The following is an 18,483-nucleotide window of genomic DNA, read 5'->3' as shown; positions in this document are numbered from 1 at the left end:
ACAGCAGGTCTAGCGGGGCAGCTCCTCATCAGCTCTCTCACCAGCTGCATCAGAAAGCTATCCTCCATACACTCCAGAAACCTCCTGGACTGCTTCTTCTGCACTGTGTTGTATTCCCAGCATATGTCAGGGAAGCCAAAGTCCCCCATGAGGACAAGGGCCGGCAATCGTGCAGCTTCCACCAGCTGCTCGTAGAACTCCTCGTCCTTCTCTTCATCCTGCTTCGGTGGTCTGTAGCAGACGCCCACCAGGATGTCTGCCTTGTCAGCCCTTCCCCTGATCTTTACCCGTAGGGATTCAACCCTATCATCCCCAGCCTGAAGCTCGATAACATCAAAGCACTCTCTAATTCAGAGAGCCAGGCCGCCACCCCTCCTTCCTTGTCTGTCCTTCCTGAAGAGTTTGTAGCCAGCCATTGCAGCACTGCAGTCATGGGAGTGGTCCCACCATGTTTCCATAACCATGGCAGTGAGGTCATAGGTAGCCTGCCACACAATGGCTCCCTTCACCTATGACTATCACCCTCCTTCCTGTGCTGGAGGAAGCAATCTTCAAGCGTGGAGACGACCTCCTCTCCTTAGAAAAGCTCAGAGGCAGCCCTTCCACCTCATCCGCAGCCCTTCCACCTCACCCTCCAGTGTCAGGGCTTCAAACCTGTGACATAGAGGCACCTGGGGAACCGAGGTAGGTCGGGATGGGCATTGCCTGTGTCTCCGAGCTGGGACCTGCTGCCATTCCTCCTTTCCTCTCATGTTGGCTCTCTCAGTTTGACCATGGCAGGGGAGAGGGTCCGCTACAGTCTGGGGGTTGCAATCTCTGCTTCTTTCTTGCAGAGAGTCACACCACCAGTCTATCTCCCTCTCGCACTGTCTGGTGGTTCTTCATCTCTCTACCTCCTCCCTAAGCTCTGCCACCAGGCTGAGCAGCTCATCCACCTGCTCGCACCTCACGCAGGTGGCATCCTTGCCATCCTCCCCCAGCAGCAGCAGGCTCAGCACTCCCTGCAGCCAGAGACCTGAACTGCCACACTTCTGGGCAGGCCCTCCGTCTGGGTTGCTACAGCCTTCTTGGGGCAACCGCCTGGTAGAGACCATGTTTGAACCTGCAGTCGCAGGGTCTGTCGGTAGGAGAGCAGCCTCCTGAGCCAAGACAAGAACACTGATGTGTCCTGCCACAAGATCCACCTCCCACACCGACTGCTGCAGGAACGGGCAGCGTGGGCTGCACTCACACTCTGCCTTCCCACCCTGTTATCAGTGCACAGTAACACCCTTTTCCCACCTTTTCTCACCTGGCACATTAGGTGGGCAGAAGCTAGCTTCCCCCCTCCCAAGGGCTGCTTTTAGCCCCGCAGCAAAGGGCCGAGCTCAAGCTCAGAGATAAGAGTGGGCAGTGCCAGCTCCACCCCTGCTGGCTCAGGAGCCTGCCCACAAGCTGCCAGCTGCTGCTAGCCCCTGGGCACTGGCACAGTGCTTCTGCTGGCTTCAAAAAAGCCCAAAAAAGAGCTCTTTGGATGGCCTCTTTGCTTTAAGTCCTTTTCCCAGTGCAGTCATACCTGCCCTGAAGCTGGTCTTGTAGCAAACCATCCTACAATAATTGTAGCTTAAGTAGAAAGAAAGAATGTAGAGCGCACAAAGCATGTAGAGAGTAGAAAGAAAGCGTGTAGCAAAGTAGAAAGCAAGCATGCAGAGAGCGGTCCAGTCTCATTCTACCAGTTTATTAGCAAAGACTGTCATCCAAATCCGTGAAGAAAACACTCAAACTCCAAGGTGGTGTTAGAAAGCAGCATTCCGTTATTCCTCACAATGCACACCAGGTGACCTGACAAGCAAGCGCGCCTTCTCACGGTTCCGGCTCTACATGTTTTCAGTTAAGACACACATATGCAGCACAGTGGCACTCATATGCACTCATTTTCAAGGTTTCATAGACAGGTGCTAATGTCCCTTTGGGCATGCTCAGTGGTGTTTAGGGTGGTCGAGTGCCCACCTTACTACTTCCCCTTCTTTCACCTCATCTTCATCACTGAAGCCTTTGACTCACTTTCATTCTCTTTTCCCCAGTTTGGGAGATTTCCACTGTTCATTAGGCCATGGTGAGCCACTTCTTAGAAATAATGTATGTAGAAGCCATGGAAAATACCCTTACATGCTTTGAGGCAAAAGAAATAAGTATTCTATTGTGACTCCAGGACTTCTCATAAGGCAAAATCATTGAGGGTGCCCAACATCAGGCTGGATGGGGCTCTGGTGGGAGGTGTACCCCTCAGTGGATGTTGAGGCTGGGTGGGCTTTAAGGCCCCTTCCTACTCTAACCATGCAAGGATTCTACAATAATTGTGCCTTAAACGGAAGAATGCACGCTGAGACCAGTCCAGTCCAACTCTACCAGTTTATTAGCAAAGACTACAAATTATAACGAATCATCAGATCTCCAGGAGAATCAACTGTACTGCAGGAACTGTGCAGCAAACCCCACTGTCTGCTGTGCTGGTACAGGCAGAGCTGGTGAGATGTTCTCCAGACCAGCAACCAGTTCCCACCTGCCTTCACAACACAGATGCTGACATCACACACTGCTGATGCCTACTGAGGAAGCTGCAGAGATAACTAATTCTCTACGTTGGTTATACGGGGGACTTTTGCCCAGAATCCAAGCACATGCTAAATGTAGTTAGATTGGCTGCAAGATGAAGGGAAGTGTGCCAGGGGATCTGAGCAGGAGCTCATGGAAGTGTGAGCACATCTTAACATAGGAAGGATAACTAATGAACGTGCAATTAAATCACTATAACTGAGCTGAGCACTAAGTTTAGCAAGAAGGGGTTTTCAGCTCCCCACAAATGTTTACCTGCTCTCAGACATCACTGTCCTTTCTTTAAGTGTGACAAGGATTTCCTGCAGGGAATCTGTTCTTTTGCCAGACTCATTTATTTTCACATAGCTGCAGATAATTTGGTACTTTCCAATGCTGCCTTGGTCTCAACCTTGTCTGTATGAATGGTTGCTGCAGAAATGTGTTCTTTTTTTTGCTCTAAGACAAAGCTGATGCAAGTATCTATGGCAAGAAGAGGAGTTTGACTTTATCATGAAGCAGGGGCATTTCTGAGGAGTGGGAGGAACAGCGTACCTCATTCTGTGTGCAGTTAGATGCAGTTCTCTTGACATTGTTGAAGGCTGCACTTTTGCAACAATATTTTGTGGATGTCCTCATGCCATGTTCCTCCAAAATGCAAAGCAGTTGCAGATTTTCCTTCATGTCAACCAAGCCTACCTCAGTTCGTCAAGTGCTTCCTGCTTTGTAATTGCGCGCCATGAATCAGGGATTTCTCCTCTACCTTGAAATTTACCTTTGTAGAATTCTTCTAGCTGTGCCCTGAAATGAGACACAAACCATTTCCAGTATTTTTGCATGGATGTATCAGGAAGAATGTTCCAAGTGGAATAAGGATGTCCTGCATCTCGGTATTTCTTGTATGGGATCCATCTGTCACCAACCCTGAAGGAACACTCGCTAGCAACACTGCTAGAACAAATATCAATGACCAAGTTGTCTGTGTCACGCCATTTGTATCTGCCCAAAACTTCTGGACGATGGAAGACAAGCTGGTGGTCTCCATCATGGTTTGGTATAGTGTTTGTGCAAACTGCCTGACAAAATGGACACTGCTCCTTGCACCCTGGGAACTGTTCCAGCAGTATTTTATGAGGCTGCTTTTCAAATGAGCTCAAATCAGCACGAGCAAACTCTTCCTTGAGACGATCCCTCAGGGGAGAAAGTGCCTCCGTCATGGCGTTATTCAGGAACTCTATGTCTGTTATCTCCAGGTGTTCAATGCCAACCAGGTCACTCCTGGGCAATCTTAGGACCCCTCCAAGTTCTCTGCAGAATTCATCCAGCCAAAGAGAGATTCTCTTATTGCTGTCTCTTCTGTCCTTAACAAATGTGGTTGATGCAACGACAGCTTTCAGAATGGCTTCATAGTACTGGGCAAGAGTTGTATCTAAAAACATCACCAGCCGACTGTTCTGATCTGAACAGTATGTCTCAACATGTGTCTGAATGTAACTCTCCAAAAAGTCTACTGGGGAAGTAAGGTACAGCTTGAATTTTTCAAACTTCTCTTCTTGTGCCAGGTACTTCAGTATGCAAACTTCCAGATTGGCTCTACTGCCATTGAAATCTGGTATTTCGCTCCTCATGCGTTCAGCTATGACAAGAGCTGTCTTGTCATAGATGGCCAGGCGAAGACCTGGGGCAATCTTGCTGCACAGGAAATCAGCAAATGTTGTGATAGAAGTGGCTCCTTGGCAAGAAATCTGGAAACATGTGAAGAAATCTTCTCTCTTGCTCTTCAGGTAGATGACTGGGTCATTTGCTTTCCTAAAGGCTGCGTGCATGTCTTTGAACCTGGCTGCTGCCATTTTGCACAGATACACTGAAAGATCTATGCTGTAATCTTTGGTAAATGTATATTTTTCAGTGCTAGGGACAGTATCCATACCTTCTTGCACTTCCTTTAGTATTTCATGAATAAAAGTGTGACTGTAATCCATTTTGTCCTTTTCCTTCTGGTCAATGTTTTCCTTCACACGCCTTATGATGCGATCTGTAATGAGCTGTAAGGTGCTCAAATCAGACTCACGCAAAGGAGACAAAATTTTATCCCAAAACTTTTTCTTGGATACGTGTTTCTTCTCATCAAGTGAAAAGGTGGCCTGTTTGGAAAACTTCCCAATTCGTTCATCTATTTTAGGCTCCTTAAAGTGTTCTAGAAGGACATTTTCTATTTCCACATCAATGTTCACCTCTTCCAGAGGGGGAGCATTAGAAAACACTTCAGTAACCCAGGTTAGCCAGAGGGAATCAAAGTTGCTTCTCAGTTTTTGTTCACTTAATCCCTGGCCTTTAACAGAGAGAGCCAGCTCCCTGCTCTTTTTCAGGAGCTCATTTTCATATTCAGATTTCCTCTCATCCAGTCTACTCTGGTTCTTCTTTAGTTCTAGCAGTTTCTCACACTTCCTCCTGGTTTCATCAAGAAGGGATGCTTTTAGATCTTTCAGCTTCAGTTCCGTACTAGCTTTCCACTGAATCAGTATCTCACAGTCTCTGTCCTCACTGAAGAACTTCCCCATTTCTTTGGTGATGGCATCACTTGTTTCTTGCACCTGTTTTTCAAGTTCTTTTGTGGTGATTTTCTCCAGCTTTCCGTTCCGAACCTTATTGTCCAGCTGCATTTGCAAGTCTAAGATGCGCCTTCTCAGTTTCCAGGTCCACTGACTAAAGGAGGTTTCCAGTTTCTTGTATGCAGCAATCTCCACCGAGTTCTTGAAGCTGAAAATGAAGTTTTCATTCCGCAAGGCGTTCCACAGGTCACAAATACGAACTTTCAAGCTGGAGAGCCTCAGAACACTGCCTGGAGATTCCTTCCTGGCAGCTAGGAGAATTTTGCTCTTTAATTCCTGGACGTTCTGGCTGTAGGTGGGGTTGGGTGGTGCCATTGGCGGGTTACCCTCCCACAGGTGAGCAAAGTAATGAATGTGGGTGTTCACGTCAAAGCGGATGACATCACTGAAGCAGGTGATGTCACAGAATTCCTGCTGGGCTGCTGTCACTGTCATTTCATCCAGCTTCTCCTGCAGACGCCTTTGTCCTTCCATGTTCTGTTCCTTTGCCGTTATTTCGCCCACGTTTTGATGTACAAACAGGCAGCCTGGGGAAAGCTTGACTTGCTTCATCCTCAGAAAAGCCTGCACTGCGATCTGAAGGATGTCTTGCATTTCTGAAGGGTTCTCTCCAAAGATGTTGATCAGTGTCATGTTGCCAATGCCAATGACAAAGGTGGCCAGCTCGTTGTCATGATTCAGTGAGTGCTTATTGGCCATCTCTATGGCACGAAGTCCCTCCGTGTCCACAACCAGCATGTAATCAAAGTTCACATCCCGCTGCAGCTCCTCGTCCACTTTAATGAGCTGCATAAAAGCTCCCCGGGTGCATCTGCCAGCACTGACATTGAACTGGAGACCGAACATGGCATTCAGTAGGGTTGACTTCCCTGTGCTCTGGATGCCAAGCACGGAGAGGACAAAGACTCGCGTGTCACCTAACTTCTCAATTAACCTGTCAAAGATTGCTGCAACCCATTGTAAGGGTACGTATGAAGCATCACCATCCATCAGCTCAATGGGGTACCCTGAAACCATCAGATCAGCTGCAATTTCAGGTAGTTTTTGTAAACGTTCATCTTTGGAGTCTGTTGATTCAAGAGCCTCATAAATCTGTCCTACCTCTCTCAAAATATGCTCAAGACCAATGGACGAATCATTGATCTCATTGGAAAGGGAATCTAACTTTTTCATCATTAGAGTTTTGGAGTTGTTTTCTTCATTGCTTTTCTTTATTGCCAGGATTTGAGACCATAACTGATGATACTCTCTCTTCAGTTCATCAAGGCGATCGGAGGACAGATCATCCATGAAGACCTTCATCCACTGCAGGAAGTATTTCTTGGTGTTGACGAGCTGTGAATGGAGAAAGCCAAGGAATGATTCCATCAGATGATTGAGGGGAAAGGCCTTGTCCAGTTGCTTTCTTCTTATTGCAGACTTGTCACTTTCAATTTGGCTCCGATGATGTTCTATGCTCTTGTTCCTCTTCTCCTGTAAGCGAGTGAGTTCTTTGTCCTTTTTACACCACTTGTACCACAGTTCTCCTTGAAGAGGCAGTAGCTTTGATTTGATCTCAAACAGCTTCTCTCCCTTCAGCAGCTTCACCAGCTCCTTTGCCTTTTCTTTGGCTATCACACATGCTTCTGCATCTTCATCAACTAAGAAGCTGTGCTGGCGAGCTGTGCCCAGACACATTTCAAGGCTGCAGAGTGTGCTCGAGCCCTCCAGGAGATCTCGGATTGTTTTTGTCAGCTCGCCCAATAATTCTGCTTCGTTCCTGTTCTTGATACCTATTCTTACGTTTTGGCCAGACCGGCCAGCTGCAATGTTCTCTCTCTCAGTGAAAAGACAAACCAAAGGCCTCTGAGACTGCCACAGGTCTTGTAAAATTTTTCTGCCTTTCTTATCACTCTGATCTGACTCAGAAATGAGAACCACGTTCACAGCAGACATCTCCTGCAAGAAGCTCAACTGTGCCTCGTGATCCCTGGCATCTCCGTGCAGGTTACAGAAAGCAACACAGCTGTCAAAACTGTCGTCATCGCTACCACGGGGACAATACCAGGAGATCTCCACCACACCTTTCATCAGCAAACAGTCCTTGGTGCTGCCTTTGCAGTGCCGGTGGAAAAACGTGTCGTGCTTTTGTTTGCTCAGCAGAGCGTTCAGGAGCTGAGACTTGGACGAGAAAGGAGAGCTGCCAATGCGTATGAAGGACAAGATGGGTGTCTCAGCCTGATAAATGAGTTTGTTTTTGTAGCTGCTACTTTTAGTCTGCTCTCCCGATTTTGCTGCTCCTTTCCAGCTCTTTTTGATTTGGCTGAGGGACCAGAGAGGGAACTCGATCTGTGAAGTGCATGGGTTGGGTACCAGGAGGGGGAGTGCAAACTGGCAGAAGGCAAGCTTTGATGCAATGTACTGCCTCATGAAATCATTGGCGCAATGAAAAATGGCCATCTGGAGGTCCATAGGGTGCACGTGGCTCTCCCTGGTCGCAGATGCAGGAGCTCCTGCATCCAAATTACTGAAAAAGTCATCAAAGGAATCAGAGGGCTCTTCCTCTGTGGCTTTTGGTGCAGGAGTGACTTCTGGCTTACTCTCATCCTTGCAAGTCAGGTACCTCACGCTGTAGTCCACACACAAGAGCTTTTGCAGGAAGTATAAAGGTAGTTCACTCTCCTTGCTGGGCTGGCTGTCATGTACAGATGTCTTGTGTATGACGTGGAAGTCTTCTGAGCCCATTTTTCTTGGATAGTAACTTTCTAGCCCAAGGCGCTTCAGCAAGTTGAGGAACTCTGGGTTTGCACCGGCTTGATTAGTTTTGGATGCGCTGTCATCTGAGTGGGGTTTGGATGGAATGGGAGGCAGGACTCCTGGAAAAGTCTCTTCCATGTCTTTGATTATGCTGTGTTTCTTCAGATCGACAGAGGTGTCCTCCAGTCGCCCACTGATGTAGGCCTGCAAGTCTCTTTCCAGCCCCTCCCAGTCCTTGATCCCATTCTGTCTCTTGAGGAGATCTTCTATCTGTGCACACCATGAGCTCTCCATCTTATCTTCCATGAACACTAAGCGGTCACTCTTCTGCTCAGGGGACACCTCACTGCTTTCGGATGTTATGGTGAGGCCTGTGAAGAGCAGGAAGGCCTCGGCTCTGTAAACATCCTGCTCCTTCAGGCTCTGATACTCATCATATGCTGTTTGCATTTCCTTGGCCATGAAGTTAATTTCTGGACAACCGAGGAGGTACTGAAAAGTGCTGCTTTCTACTTGGTATCCTATTGTGGTGGTAACTAAGAGCACTAATAGTTCTATGTCTTTCTCTGCCCTTTCCCGCAGATACTGGAGCAAAGAATAAACAGCCAGGCTTATAGTCTGGGTGGCTTTGATCTTTGCTTCATGAATGGCAGATCCAGAGGTGGCTGGTGAGTAGGTGACTTCCTGAATGTGCTCCTTCATTTGCAGCAGTGTCTTGATGAGATCCTGAATCTCAGAAATATTGGGAGTTTTGGGAAACGTGTGCTCAGTGTTGAAAATCCACTGCATAATGAAGGAAGCCCTGGGGAAGTCCTTAACAGAATAGATGTGAGGATCCAGCAGGCACTGCAGCAGAGATTTGATATAGGTGATGTTTTCTGGAGGTGATTTTTGGCAAAACAGAACGGTATTCACCAGGAACTCCTGCAGTGCTTTGTCTGACAGGCAGACGTTGATCCAGACACTGGGATTTTTTGCTTTTTCATTCAGAGTCTGTTTGAAATCAATCAGTGTGAGCAGTTTCCTTTCATCCCCGGTGACCTCCCAGGTCTTCATGTGCTCCAGGAAAGCTCTGGCCTCTTCCACAGCACTGGCCAGTTCCTCTCCAAACACTGTGCCAACACTGTGATTCGTGAGTGCTTCATATGCAGCCCTGAGGCTGCTGCTCAGCTGATGGGCGGATTTAAAATCACTGCTATGGTTGGACAGGATTATGTCCCACACTGGGATCAGCTGAAAGCCCCTGTCGATAACAAACCAGGTTGTGTTATTGGCCACAAGCCCACATTTCCACTGGGCAAGGGAATCTGTCTCTGTTGGACCCCCGGTGTTGGTCACAGAGAGCTGAATCGCAGTGTGGCTGCTGCCTCTATCGCTTCTCCCAAGTGATGCCTGTGAGCTGGACTTTGAAACTTCCACATTCATTCCCACACTACCAGCAAAGCTGCTGAAGCTCGCCCTGACAAAGCAGTCCAGTGCTTCAGATGCTTGTTGCTTCATCTCTTCCCTTTGCTCTGTTCTGAATCCTTCGGAAGATGCTTTCCACCAGAATATGCCCCCAAAGTGGAGGGGTCCCTGGTTGACGTGGGACCCAAACCTGCTGAAGAAGCTGGCACACTTGCTCTTCAGCATGTTGAGCCTGTCTGCCTCCTGAGTGATGCTCAGAAGCTCCTCGATGTGTTGCAGCTCCCTCAGGGCCCCATCTGAGAAGCGAAGCTGGTCCTTTTGGAAGTAGCAGGAGGCCAGAGGGACGTAGTGATACTTGGTGGTACAAATGTACGTCTGCTCTGAACGTGAGTGGTGAGTGCTTTCCTTGCGTGAGGAGCTGCTGTAATCTTCACCTCCTTCCACACTGAACCCCCAGAACCCAGCTTTGGCAGAAACGCTTAGGCTGAAGCCCAGCTGCTCCATGGACTTGGTGAAATTGGCTTCTGCTGCAGAGGAGGAGAACTCCTTCCTCTCAAGCAGTGACCCTTGCTCCGGACCAGCAAGCCTGAAACCAGCTGGGACTGTGATGAGCTGCTCTCGCTTTGCCAGCACATCTGCCAGGCTGTTGGTTTGGTAAATGCCCTGCAGAGCCAGCCCTCCTGATGCCCGTCTCAGGACCTCCTCGTCAGAGACATTCTCACTCCTGCCCAAAGACATCTCCTGCTGCTCCAGTTGCTTCTGGATGCTTGCAAGCACATCTGCCAAGGCCTTCTCTGGTGGTGGCCAGTACTCCCTGGGAATATCCATGGCTTGCCATACTGCCTCTTCTTTCTGTGCTATCATCCCCTTGCTCTGGTTGTGATGTGTTTCTTTCAGCTCCTGCAGAGCTAACTTGGCTTCTTTTTGCCTCTGCTTCATCATCTCCAGGCGCTGCTTCTGCAGCTCCTCAAGAGTTGCTTTGTTGTCTGCAATTTGGAGAAGCTTTCGGAGTGCCGTTTTCTCCCAGGGGTACCGTACCTCAATCTCCAGCTTCAGATAGTCTTCATATTGCAGATGTTTCAAGGCTTCTTTTGATTTCACACCTAATATCTTCAACAACACGGGAAGCCAGTATTCTTCATCCAGTCCTTCGCTCTGAAATATTTCTGCCAGCTGTTGTTTAGCAAGATTTGCCTTTTCCAAATCCTCTGCTCTCTTCTCCTGGGACTCCATGGCTATGGAAGAGCAACAGACTTCAGTTAAAGGCACGTTAGAAGAGGACACCACTTTTTCATTGAAGAGTCCTCTCCACAGGGTTAGGGGGTTCTACTCACCTGGCTGCTGGAACACAAGCTTAGGCACCTCAGTAACAGGCAGGTCTGGACAGACAAAAAACACGCCACAGACTTGGCTACACAACCAACCATGGACAGGGAGCACCATGTGTGTTCACCAGACCGGTCTCACCTGTCACTGGCTCTCCTTCCTTGCAGCGCACAGACATGAGGTAGAGTGGGATTGCACAGGGACAGAAACATGCTCAATATAAAAAATTTCTGATCAGGCTGATAACTTCATGAATCGTTGAATTGTAGAAATGCTCAGGTTGGAAGAAAACCTTAGCGATCAAGCCTGACTGAAACCTAAACATGCAACCCTAACAGCTCTCCACTAAATCACAGAATCACAGAATTGTAGGGGTTGGAAGGGACCTCCAGAGATCATCGAGTCCAACCCCCCTGCCAAAGCAGGTTCCCTACAGCAGGTCGCACAGGTAGGCATCCAGGCAGGTCTTGAACATCTCCAGAAAGGGAGACTCCACCACCTCCCTGGGCAGCCTGTTCCAGTGCTCCGTCACCCTCACTGTAAAGAAGTTCTTGCGCACATTTGTGCAGAACTTCCTATGCTGCAGTTTCCAGCCATTTCCCCTTGTCCTGTCACCATTCACCATTGAAAAGAGTCCGGCCTCGCCATTCTGCCCCCCACACCTTAGATATTTATAGACCTGGATCAGGTCCCCTCTCAGTCTTCTTTTCTCAAGGCTGAACAGACCCAGTTCACTCAGCCTTTCCTCATAGGAGAGATGCTCCAGGCCCTTCACCATCTTTGTGGCCCTCCGCTGGACTCTTTCCAAGAGATCCCTGTCTTTTTTGTACTGGGGAGCCCAGAACTGGACGCAGTGCTCCAGATGAGGCCTGACTAGGGCAGAATAGAGGGGGAGGATCACCTCCCTCGACCTGCTGGCCACGCTCTTTTTAATGCACCCCAGTAAGCCATTGGCCTTTTTGGCCACAAGGGCACACTGCTGGCTCATGGCCAACCTGTCATCCAACCAGGACACCCAGGTCCCTCTCCGCAGAGCTCCTCTCCAGCAGCTCATCCCCCAACCTGTACTGGTGCATGCAATTATTCCTCCCCAGATGCAAGACTCTACACTTGCTTTTGTTAAACCTCATCTGCTTTTTTTCTGCCCAGCTCTCCAGCCTGTCCAGGTCTCGCTGAATGGCAGCACAGCCTTCAGGCGTGTCAGCCAATCCTCCCAACTTCGTATCATCAGCAAACTTGCTGAGGGTGGCCATTATCCCCTCATCAAGGTCATTGATGAAGATGTTGAACAAGACCGGACCCAGCACAGACCCCTGAGGAACACCACTAGTTACAGGCCTCCAACCAGACTCTGCACCGCCAACAATGACCCTCTGCACTCTGCCAGTCAGCCAGTTTTCAACCCACCTCACTGTCCACTCATCTATCCCACACTTCCTCAGCTTTGTTATAAGGATGTCGTGGGAGACAGTATCAAATGCCTTGCTGAAATCAAGGTAGACTACATCCACTGCTCTCCCCCCATCCACCCAGGCAGAGACAACATCATAGAAGGCTACCAGATTGGTCAAGCACGACCTCCCCGTGGTGAACCCATGCTGACTACTCCTGATAACCTCCTTTTCTTCCAGTTGCTTGGAGATGGCATCCAGCACAAGCTGTTCCATCACCTTTCCAGGGACAGAGGTGAGGCTGACTGGCCTATAATTGCCTGGATCTTCCTTCTTGCCTTTTTTGAAGACTGGAGTGACATCGGCTATCCTCCAGTCTTCAGGCACCTCTCCCGTCCTCCAAGACCTCTCAAAGATGACAACTCATGACTCTGATTGGATAAGTGCCTGCAAGCATGGTTAAGGAGCAGACCAGGGGTGACTGTGTGGAATGTTGTGTTGACATGTAAAGGGGGACGGAGGGGGGCGGGAAAGCTACAAGAGAGAAACTGGGAATGTATATGAGGGATATCAGAACCTGCACTAAACTATTTGGATGGTTACTGCATCTGAGTCCATGCCTTCCGATGCTGCAAGCATCTTCTCTGATAACCCCGGAGCATGCAGTTGATGCCTCTGTGGGGTTTAGTTTATCACTGCCCCTGTTACTTATCACTGCCTTGGCACTGGAACGGTCCTCGACTGGTTAATGGTAAGGAAGCCAATGCTCTCACTGTGCACATACCTGTACAGTGCTGTCATACAGAGCTGACAGGGATCTCTGTCTCTATTCAGGTGAAGAGATTTATTCATTGCACAAAACCTTCCTGTGCAATCATCCCTCATCCCACCAACTACATGTTACAGCCTTTCCAACTCCAGAATTGATGCCAGGCTCTTGTTACTATGCTCTTTTGACTCTTGCAGAGCCTTTGTTCCCTTTTTCCCTTTATGCTGAGGGGAAGATTTAAGGAAAAAGACCAAATGGGTTTGCAGTCTGTGTCCTCTTACCTCCCAGCAGATGCTCCTGGTGGTGATGCTCAGTTTTCGGTGGACGCAGGGCACCAGGGCACGCAGCCCAAGCGAGGCAGCACACAGTCACTTGTTGGGCCTGGTAGACAAGGCAGGGTTGTGAAGGAGAAGCTGGGAACCACTCCAAGAACTCAGGAGGAACAACACGAGGAAAGGTCCAGAATCCTAAGGGAGAGAAACAGGTGCTCAGGAGAGAATAATATTTGAAAAATCATGGCTGTCTGGCGAAGTCCCTGGTGACTGCAAAAAAGGAAACATTACTTCCATTTTTAAGAAAGGTAGAAAGGATGACCATGATTACCAGGTAAATTACAGGCTGCCCTGTGCCTGGGAAGATCATGGAGCAGATCCTCCTAGAAGCTTTGTTAAGGCACATATAAGATGAGGAGGTGATCTGAGACAGCTAGCATGGCTTCACCAAAGACAATCTTGCCTAACCAATCCGGTGACCTTCTATGATGGAGTGACAGCTTTGATGAATAGGGGAGGAGCAATGGATGTCATCTTCCTGGACTTCTGCAAGGCCTTTGGCATGGTCCCTCACCACATCCTTCTCTCTAAATTGGAGAGGTGTGGATTTGAAGGATGGACTGTTCAGTGGATTAGGAACTAGCTTGCTGGACACAGCCAAAGGTTGTGTGGTTCTGTGTCAGGGTGGAGGCGGGTCACAATAGGTGTCCCTCAGGGGTCAGTCCTGGGACCAGTGCTCTTCAACATCTTCATCAGTGACACAGACGATGGCATCGAGTGCACCCTCAGAAACTTTGCAGATGACTTGGTGTCATCTGACATCTCTCATCTGACATGTCGGATGACTCCAAGTCATTTGCAAACTTGCTGAGGGTGCACTTGATGCCTTCGAGTTAATCCTGAGCGGTGAAGTCAAAACATTGGAGTGAAGGGGGGAAGGGAAGCCAACCAGAGGGTCCTGGACAAGTTGGAGAAGTGGGCCCATGTGAACCTAATGAGGTTCAATCAGGCCAAGTGCAAGGTGTTGCTCTTGGGCCGGGGCAATCCCGGGTATTGGGATTGGAAGGAAGATCTCCTTGAAAGCAGCCCTGCAGAGAAGGACTGGGGGGGGCTGGTGGACAAGAAGCTGGACATGAGCCAGCAACGTGTGCTTGCAGCCTGGAAGGCCAACTGTGTTCTGGCTGCATGAAAAAAGGGGTGGCCAGCAGGGAGAGGAGGTGATTGTCATCCTGTACTCAGCTCTTGTGAGGCCCCGTCTGCAGCACTGCGTCCAGGTCTCGGGCCCCCAGTTCAGGAAGGGTGTGGAGCTCACGGAGCGGGTCCAGAGGAGGGCACTGAGATGAGCAGAGGGCTGGAGCAGCTCTCCTGTGAGGAAAGGTTGAGGGAACTGGGCTTGTTTAGCTTGGAGAAGAGGAGGCTTCAGTTAGACCTCATTGTGGCCTTGCAGTAGGCAGTGTAGAAACAGGAGGACTTGAAGGCAGCGTAGAAACAGGAGGGGGAACGGCTGTTTGTGAGGGTGCATAGTGATAGGACAAGGGGAATGGTCTTAAACTGGAACAGGAGAGGTTTAGATTAGATAATAGGGGGAAGTTTTTCCCCCAGAGGGTGGTGAGGCACTGGAACAGGTTGCCCAAGGAGGCTGTGGATGCCCCATCCCTGCAGGCATTCAAGGCCAGGCTGGATGTGGCTCTGGGCAGCCTGGGCTGCTGGTTGGTGACCCTGCACATAGCAGTGGGTTGGAACTAGATGAGCATTGTACTCCTTTTCAATCCAGGCCATTCTATCATTCTATGATCTCCCACACCCCTTGCCATGGTGCTGGGCTCCCTGCTCTGGGCAGCCCTATTGGGGCAGGGGGGACCAGGGGGACCCAGAGTTACAACCCTCTTGCCCCAAGCACCCTGGGGTTCTGTGAACCCTGCTGGCTCCTTGTCACCAAGACCACAAGCGTGCTGAGAGCTCCCAGGTTGCTGGTTCCTGCCCAGAGGTCACAAAGGCATCACCTCTCAGCATCCTCCATCCTTGGGAAAGCTCTGGAAGCCAGCTGGGCCTTTACCAATCAAATCCCAAACTTAGGAAAATTACTGGGCATTCTTCTCTGAAAGCAAGAGAGCTCAAGAAGCACTTTCAGTTCCACAAGGGCCTGAGCCTCTTCCAGAAAAGGCTCTGAGTTCTGAGAAGCAGAGAAGGCAAGCATGGATCTTGAGTAAAAATGAAAGAAACTTTAACCACATCCGGAAGCCCTGCATGGAGCAGAAGCTGGGAGAGTGGTGGGCAGGACGCTGTTTGCTGCCTCTGACATCAGGTGGCTCCTGAGGTCACAGCCCCAAACCCACAGCCTCCCCACCCCAATTAGTGCCCAGACCAGGGATGGCACTGACATCAGGGTGTGAGCTCGGGCAGCCCCCACTTATTGGCTGCCAGGCAAAGAGAGTTGAACCAGCCCCCTCTCCCTCGACTGCTGATAGTTTACATTTAGCTGCTTTCATTCATGAGGAACTCTCTTGGCTCGTGCCACAGAGCGAGGGCAGTGTAGGGTGCTGGGTCAGCAGGAGCTGCCCCTACTGCCTTCCAGCTTTTTCTCCGGTGCTTTTGGCTGCTCCTTCAGCATGGCAGCAGTGCTGCTGGTCAGTGCTGAGGAACTCAGCTCAGCATCCTGACATGCCTAGGGCTGAGCACAGCGAGGTTCCCACTCACTCTCCAGCCAACAGAGACATCTTGTCCCCACTTTGTATAGAGGGTTCCTTTTCTCATGGCAGGAGGAAGCCCAGCAGCCGGTCTTCCCTTGGCCATTCATAGACCAATGGTTAATGGAGGCTGGAATGCATCCTGGTGGGGTGCAGAATGGGCAGGAAGGAGAAAGCAGCATAGCGCCAGATAAGAGTAAAGGCTCAGCAACAAGAGAAATCCCTCTATCCCAAGAGTGAAGGTGGCAGAGAGAGATGCAGGCACAGTATGTTGCACAGACACTGCTGCTAACGATTGTCCCAAAGGGGTGAACACTGTGACACACAACCAGCACCACTGCACCGAGCTCTTAATGCAGTAATGAGCGCAGCATGCCAGCATGTAGAGCAGGGCCACGGGGCTGCAGCGCTTGTGTTGGGTTCTGCTCCACAGCACCCCTGGCTCTGCCTCGAGGATCTGCTTTCAACTCCACTCTAGCACTGCCCTTCCCTCCCCGTGCACTTTGTGCTTCCATCCCTGCCATGTGCAGCCCCCGATCTGGGTGCCGAGTCCTTCATGCTTCCCTTCTCCACTCCCCCCTGCCCCCCAGTGCAGCCATTGCCATCACAGCCCCCACAGCACAGCCCCTTTGCCCCCTGCCACAATCCCCTCTTTCCTGCCGGCCCTCTCAGCCCAGCAGCATGACATGAAGCACCAAGAAGAGGACCAAGGGGCTCCCAGTGGGTGTGAGTGCCCCTGCCCCACCCCAAGCACAGCAGCCAGGCCCTACCTGCACTTTTGGAGCTCCACAGCCCCGGTGCTTTCTGTGTCTGCCTCTGACCCTGTTCTTACACAGCTCAGAGCCTCTGCACAGGCTGCAGCTTCCTGTGGTGGGGCGGGGGAAGCCTTCTCCTCCCTGAAGCTGAAAATGAAACTTGCAGCTGCAGGAAAACGGAGGTGGTGCCTGGAAATCTTCGGCCATGCAGTCAATCCAGGGGGACCCAGAGTTATAACCCTCTTGCCCCAAGCACCCTGGGGTTCTGTGAACCCTGCAGGCTCCTTGTCACCAAGACCACAAGCGTGCTGGGAGCTCCCAGGTTGCTGTTTCCTGCACAGAGGTCACAAAGGCATCACCTCTCAGCATCCTCCATCCTTGGGAAAGGGCTGGAAGTCAGCTGGGCCTTTACCAATCAAATCCTGAACTTACTGGCATTCTTCTCTGACAGCAAAATGTGCCTGAGAAGCACTTTCAGTTTCACGAGGGCCTGAGCCTCTTCCAGGAGAGGCTGATTTCTGAGAAGCAGAGTAGGCAGGCATGGATCTGGATGAAAAATAAAGAACCTTTAACGGCATCTGGAAGCTCTGCGTGGAGCAAGGGCCTCCCCATCCCAATTAGTGCTGAGGCTGGGGATGGCACTGACATTAGGGAGTGAGCTCGGGGAGTGTTCCTTTAGGTGTGCATCCCTCGTTGACCTGGTTGATGTCTGAGCACAACACAGTCGCTTGCTCACCTCCTGCCTCTACCGGTGGATGGGGAAGATGACAGCATGAATCAGAGGAAGATCACTTGTGGGTCAGGCGTACAATTGGAAGGAAGAAAGAAACTAAACAAGTGAAGCAAAAGCAATGTAGATCTGTATACGTGACAGGGTTCAGCCTGCCCACAGGCCCAGAAGAAAAGAAAGAGAGAGAGATTAAAAATAAGTGTTGATGGTTTATGCTCCTGGTCCGGCCCTGTGGCTAATGAGGCAGGGGACTCATGGGCCCCAGGAGAAGGGAAAAGGGCGGAAGAGTAGGGAGATAGTAATGGCTCTTATAGAACAAAGCAGTGGCAATGATCTGAGGAGGAACATTAATTTCCTAAGTATGATCTCAGAATGCAAGATAAAACAATACAACACCATACAACTGGAATTCAGGCCAACAAATCAGACAAAATGAGAGAGAGAATGTCCAAAACCGAGGCCTAACTCTGTAGAGCACAGGGGGACCACATGCTTCTCTGCCACGAACAAAGAGAACGAGAGGCTCCTGATCAGCCTAGAGCTCCACTTTTCTTCCTCTGGGCTCGAAGACCTCCAGGAAATGTCACTCCTCCCTTCCAAGAACCAAACACCTAAAAAAGGAAGTCCATAGAACCAGAACATGACCCCTTTAACTGTTTTGCTTTACATGATGATATGATGTGCAATAGCACCAACATAAAAATCACAAAACCACGACACTTGTCCAGAGTGATCAGGTGCTTCCATGAGCCCTTGGAGTAGAACAGTCTGCATATATTGCTACTTTTGTCCTGTTTCCGCGTCCTCCCATTCAAAGGTAAAAAGATCTAGGCGCTCTGAGTCCAAAGGGCAGGTCCAGAAAGCATCTTTTAGGTCTGTTACACTAAACCACTTATCAGCTGCTCAGCAGGGAGGCAGAGCTCCAGGTGGAGGTGGAGAGACTAAGGGCCATCAGGGTGAGGCCTGGGTGAAGGACACAACTAGAAGACTGCCAGTTTTGGTTCACCCCTCTGCCCATTACTGGCAGTTCCGGCAGGCAGCGATGAAGTAGCTCAAAGAACTACTTCTGTAAAGTATCAAACAAGACTTCAGAGCTTTAGGGTGTTGTTGAGGGAGAGGGAGCACAGCTGACATTTTCTTCTACCCCTTCTGGGGTGGCGAGGGACATGGAGAGGGCTGGGAAAACCCAGGTGATGAATAAGAGGCTGAGAGGCTGTGCCACCA

The 18,483-nt window shown here is 50.1% G+C and overlaps 1 protein-coding gene across 1 annotated transcript; it reads right to left on the bottom strand.

The window, feature by feature from the left end:
- Nucleotides 1–2,372: 2,372 nt before the first annotated feature.
- LOC122171764 (interferon-induced very large GTPase 1-like) lies at nucleotides 2,373–16,638 on the bottom strand. The gene is made up of 3 exons (XM_042839532.1): nucleotides 16,545–16,638; nucleotides 13,097–13,282; nucleotides 2,373–10,564 (listed from the first exon to the last, which is right to left on the bottom strand). The coding sequence occupies exon 3, from the start codon at nucleotides 10,560–10,562 to the stop codon at nucleotides 3,270–3,272; it is 7,293 nt and encodes a 2,430-aa protein (XP_042695466.1). The 5' UTR covers nucleotides 10,563–10,564; nucleotides 13,097–13,282; nucleotides 16,545–16,638; the 3' UTR covers nucleotides 2,373–3,269.
- Between the last annotated feature and the right edge of the window lie 1,845 nt (nucleotides 16,639–18,483).

Source organism: Centrocercus urophasianus, unplaced genomic scaffold, assembly GCF_019232065.1.
Source record: "Centrocercus urophasianus isolate 14NV4802_14NV808 unplaced genomic scaffold, USGS_Curo_1.0 seq_959, whole genome shotgun sequence".
NCBI classification, from domain to species: Eukaryota; Metazoa; Chordata; class Aves; order Galliformes; family Phasianidae; genus Centrocercus; species Centrocercus urophasianus.
This window is presented reverse-complemented; position numbering and strand designations above follow the sequence as displayed.

Bases quoted from the DNA above. Each gene is read 5' to 3' on its own strand.
- LOC122171764 (XM_042839532.1), bottom strand. From the start codon at position 10,562: ATGGAGTCCCAGGAGAAGAGAGCAGAGGATTTGGAAAAGGCAAATCTT.